Raw genomic sequence first — 5,186 nt, forward strand, 5'->3', positions numbered from 1 at the left:
AAAGTGATGATCAGAGTTGTTCCCATGCTAGATCCAATGAAGTGGTTTAAAACATACTCCATGATTAAAGAAATTTGATTTTATCAAGCTTCTTTTTAACATTTGGGTGAAGAGAAGTTAGTATAGGATGCATTGCCTTATTAGCGCATGTTGGGATTCACTTCATCGTTCGTATATAGGCTTTATGTGTACAGTCAAGTGTTCAAATCAAACGTCGTCATCGTAAGTCTGAGATAATGAAATTTAAATCAAATAGAAACTTTATCACTCAAAGAGGCCATACAAAGATGAAATGTATACGTTGCTACTATTCGACGTTACTTTCCTTACCACTTCACGATGATTCATGATGAAAATTTGCCCTGATACTGTGTGTGCGTGCATCTCTCTGGTGATCTTCAGTGTCTTGCTGGACTTAGAGGAGAGATGATCCGCCACTAATTTGGCCACTGATTGGTCTTGGCTCTCAAATGCTACATCTACGATGAAGTCATCATCAATATAAAGAGGTGTAGGATCTCTCTTCGACGCTATGAGACGAGATACAATATCCAAGCCGATCTCCTTCTGCTGGGCCGAGGTGAAGTACAGTAGGTACCGGTATTCCTCTGCTTTCGGTATGATATTCGCTATCAACCTGTCATACTCATTACGGTTCGAGTTGTAAAGAGATGCAAGATACATTCCAGATAGATACTCCTGGAAGAGCTTATGGGGAAACTGAACAGCTAAGACTGCAGAGTGGGAATGATGTCTTCTGTCTCTCCTCGAAGGAATATGCTTTTCTTTAGTAAGTACCCCAACTTTACAACCTGTATCTACAGACCCCGGACATCTCTGAAACTCTTCTTCTCTGAACACCAACCGTCTCTCGAGAAGACCCTGGAAGGCAGCACAACCAATGTAGATTACATGATCAAGAATTTTCGAGCGGTTTTCATCCAATTCTCCATCAGCATCTGCTGAGGGCACAGTGAGCTTGGAGAGGTAATGATCAACCAAAAATTGAACCATCTCGTCAAATAGCTGGGAGAATGTTTGCAGCTTGGACATTGCCTCTCGGCGCTCTCCATCAAACTCTTTCCACATGATACACAGCATGGCTGTGTAGATGGGGTAGGGGGCCATGTTCTCTCTTATCACATCGTTATTTGATATGAATCGGATCAGATCTTCAGAGGAAGCTGTGTCTAGATGGAAGAACTTGGTGATGTAAGAAGAGAGGTTTTCAGGAGAGAAACCTTCTACAGCAATGAAAGCAAACACCTTTCTGAGATAGGCATTCTTCCTAATCTCATCTGATCTCCATTGCCGTGATGTGATTAGTACTGTGCCTGATTTGAACAGCCGATTGAGAGTGATCAGGGCGATTTGCTGAGTGCTGTTAAGATCTACATCAAACTCATCTAGGCCGTCCAGGACAAGAAAGACGTAATCCGGATTTGAGAGGATATACTTGTCTAGCTGTTTGGCTGTGACCGGATTGTTGTCAGAAAGATACGACTTCACTACCTCTCCAACAGTCTTGTCCTTTGCCTCGCGAAGGAGGACGACAAGGACAAGTTTGAAATGTTGGTAGCCTTTTCCGTTGATCCAATCCCAAGCGATCTTGGCGCAAAAGGTGGTCTTCCCCACACCACCTTCACCTTCCACCAGCAAGCGTTTAGGATAGATTCCGTTGACTTTGGTCTTGAGGAGGTCGTCGTATAGTAGCGGTGTCTTGTGCTTGGTACCTTTGTTTTCTTCCATTAACGTTAGATTAGTGAAGATACGTTCAAATTCGAATACGAGTTCGCTTTTCAGGGGATCGGCTTGAATCTGACATAGAAGAATTGCCAAATAGCGTTTGACATCTTCAGCAACCCGATCGATTTCCTCCTCTGTCATTGACGGTATGTGATCACCAACCTGACCTGTGATGAAATGGGGGGAGAACGTTGTCTCTAAATTGACACTGGTATTTAAACGTAAAACAACAGCATTAACAACGACAAGAACAAAACACATAAAACACAGAAATGTAATATCAATGGACGTTCAATTTACTTGCCAAATCTCAATTTGAATTTGCATGCGGATCATGACCAGGGGCTGAGAAATCATTTATTTCCTTGTAATGGGCTCTCACATTGAGGAATGGATTGACATTGTGCCCCGATGTCACTGCCCTAAGGAAGGGTTACTCTGGTCGATGCTAGAATGTCAACCTATTTGGTCAAAAATTGGGGTTCGGGCCATATTCTATTAAGCAAATTACTTAAATGTCATATAGAACGTACATGACCTTGTCCATTTCATATCTAAACAAGGTAAAAACGACGTATAATTCATGCACTAAAGTCTTACGTAATTGTGTTCTACTTCCGTGTTTTGTAGATCCAAGCCATTTGGTCCCATATGTTACCACGTATAGTCGAGTTGAGAATAAATGTGCAATTACACTACATTTGTGGTCAGGCTACTAACTTCATAAATGTTTGCAGTGAAATTATATTGTAGTCAGTGGCGCGTGGAAGAAATCCCCTTGTAATTGCCACCCCCTTTTTGAGAATCGACCATGGGATCAACGTGCCAGAGCACCAAAGCCGCCGTGATTTAAGGCTACTCATTAGTTTGCTGCATTGTTTTATTGGACTACGTAAATTTACCATTTTATTAAATTTATCACATAATGCTAAATCTATTATTGCTTTTAAAAAAGTATGCCTCGCCTTTTTAAAATAGTACTTTGTTAAATGTTACAGTTGAATATTCAACTTTATTGTTGGGGTGTGCTAACTTTTGTTGGACACTGCGTATATAGCTAGCCTTACGTGTGTTTAATGGGGATGCGTGTATTTGTGTGTGTGCGTAATTATGTGTGTAATACTGTACCTCTTCGTACACTATCAGCAAGTTGAACCAGCTCAATACTTTCTAACTTGTTGACTAGTATATCCCTCGCCTCACTTTCTTCTACTGTCTTCCGCCATTCGTAAAGCATCTGATAGGTAGCTTGCATGGAGTTGCCAAGCTTGTCTTTCTCAAACCGACTTAGTTGAGCCTCAGTAGCTCCTAAAGTTAGTCCGACTTTCCTGAAATCTGAGAGATCCATACCGTCAGCAAGGAGATAGAGCTCGAGCTCGGTCAGATTTCCAGGCCTAAATTATAAACAGAAGAAGAATGATGAAGTTCATATAGCGCATATACTATTTTACTGTTTTATGATTTTTATCCACATTGCTTATAATAAAGCCACTCGAACAACACTGCAAATATTTGAAGATATGTTGTCCTGTTAAACATGAGAATATGCAAAACCTCTACACATTTTGATTTCTTTTAACAAAGGCAACGAATAATGTTTACCAGCAAAGTCTATTGCTGTTAGTCTATGTAAATTTAAACCTGACGCTGAGCTGTAGATTTGTTCAGAAACAGGATTAACAAAGGAAATTATTCTGAGGTAAATTCAATTATCAGTCGGTAAAGGTGATCTTAGATCTAGAGTCGGGTTTAGTAAAATACGGACTGATGGATTTAAATTTGTATAAGTTACTCTTTCATGTTGCTTACTTATCATTCGGACCAGGGTTTCGTTCTACGTCACCGGATCTCAATAGGAGTATGTTAGCCATGTCTTGACAGCCATCCTCTTTGATTGCATCTGCTTCACCGCTGGTTATCCCTGATCCGAGGAGAGGACAGGTCGGTGATCCATGATATTCCGTTACTTTCTGGAGGGCAATTATGGACAAAAGAAACTTTTGAAAAGAATGTTCAGACATTATTTGTCACAATACAATTAGAATTACGAATGAATAAAAATTCTATCTAAGAGCAAAGGGCACTTCACTATTGATTACAGTGTAACGGACTTCAGAACTATAACCTCCACAGCAATTTTGAATAATCAAATCGTTCTCTAGAACTTGTCCTCATTTTAAATAGCTCATTTTTTCTTTTTTTTTAAAAACAATGTTCCACAGTGAAGATTAATGCGATCAGTGTATTTTTTGAAAGCCTATTACTTTATGAAAAGCAAGGAGGTATACTTAGACAGCTCACAGTTTGTTTAACATAACCAATTGAATTCGGTTTCGTTTCCTTTTTTTCAGTGACGCCTCGTAAAGTTTTTCTGTTTGTTTGTTGTTTAATGTGAGATGGGTGGTTCTAGGAAAAAACATAAAAATAGCAATCATACCTTGATAGATGGTGTTGTTTGCTCGGTATTTCTCGTTGTATCTTGGCTGGGTTTAGGCGATAAGCCCAATGATTGGTCCTCTATCCTCGAAGGTGCAGAGTTTGATGTTTCCTCCTTGTGTAGTTTGATACGATCTGGCTCACCAGGAACGGCTGCAGGTACATGTGAGTGCGACTCTGATGTGCCAACTTCAGGTTGGTCTGTTTTACTTATTTGATAGGATTTGGTGGGGTATTCAGGTGACATGAGCGTGATGGCTATGTTTCTATCGTCCACTGTCTCTTCCGTACATGGCCGGGGATCTGGGTTCTGAACATCAGTGAAATCAAAGACAGGGTTGGTCTCATTTGCCGTTGGACTTGGAGAACTACTGCTTTCAGCACGCGAAGACTCAGAGTGAGAGAACTCGTTATGTCCGGGGCTTTTTATATCACTTGATGATCCACTCTCCTTGACAGCATCACACTCTGGACCGTCAAATTGTGACCGAGTCTGAGAAGTGTTACATTCTGAGTTGTTTTCTTTGGTTGACTGAACATTATTGGCTCTTTTGATCAAGTTGAAAAGTTTCCTCGAAAAGTAGTTGTAGTCATATTCTTTCTTCCGCCGACGTATAAACGTGCCAATCCTGACACGCCACTCACCGAGAGACACAGGCATGGTGACATCTATAAGCTGTGTGAAAGATTTAAAGAAAATACATACTATCAGTAGGCCTGATTTTAAAGTTATTTTATCACATCCAAAAGGAAAATTTACCTGTAACAGTTATGATGTCTAGAGTTCAGACGTCTTCCTCATTGGCAGACTGAAGTAAGCCGCCAATTATTGTCCGATCGCCAGTGGATGTCGTGTTGGCGATTACTGCGTCATAACAGACAGCTGGTATGCGCTCCCGTCCCAGTTCGTGTTGTGGGGCGAGCTTGATCCAGATAGCTTCCTGGATCCTCCTGGCTCAATATTGGTTCTCTCTCGCTACAAGCCGTGTGCCCTCCAAGTATTA

The 5,186-nt window shown here is 40.9% G+C and overlaps 1 protein-coding gene across 1 annotated transcript; it reads right to left on the reverse strand.

Annotated features, from left to right (window-relative positions):
- Window positions 1-264: 264 nt before the first annotated feature.
- On the reverse strand, window positions 265-4,945 carry LOC105440782. Its single transcript, XM_030985952.1, has 4 exons — window positions 4,184-4,945; window positions 3,556-3,716; window positions 2,875-3,140; window positions 265-1,913 (listed from the first exon to the last, which is right to left on the reverse strand). Exons 1-4 carry the CDS (start codon window positions 4,841-4,843, stop codon window positions 265-267), a joined length of 2,736 nt encoding a protein of 911 aa, XP_030841812.1. The 5' UTR covers window positions 4,844-4,945.
- Window positions 4,946-5,186: the final 241 nt, after the last annotated feature.

Source organism: Strongylocentrotus purpuratus, unplaced genomic scaffold (assembly GCF_000002235.5).
Source record: "Strongylocentrotus purpuratus isolate Spur 01 unplaced genomic scaffold, Spur_5.0 spur5_scaffold_15, whole genome shotgun sequence".
NCBI classification, from domain to species: domain Eukaryota; kingdom Metazoa; phylum Echinodermata; class Echinoidea; order Camarodonta; family Strongylocentrotidae; genus Strongylocentrotus; species Strongylocentrotus purpuratus.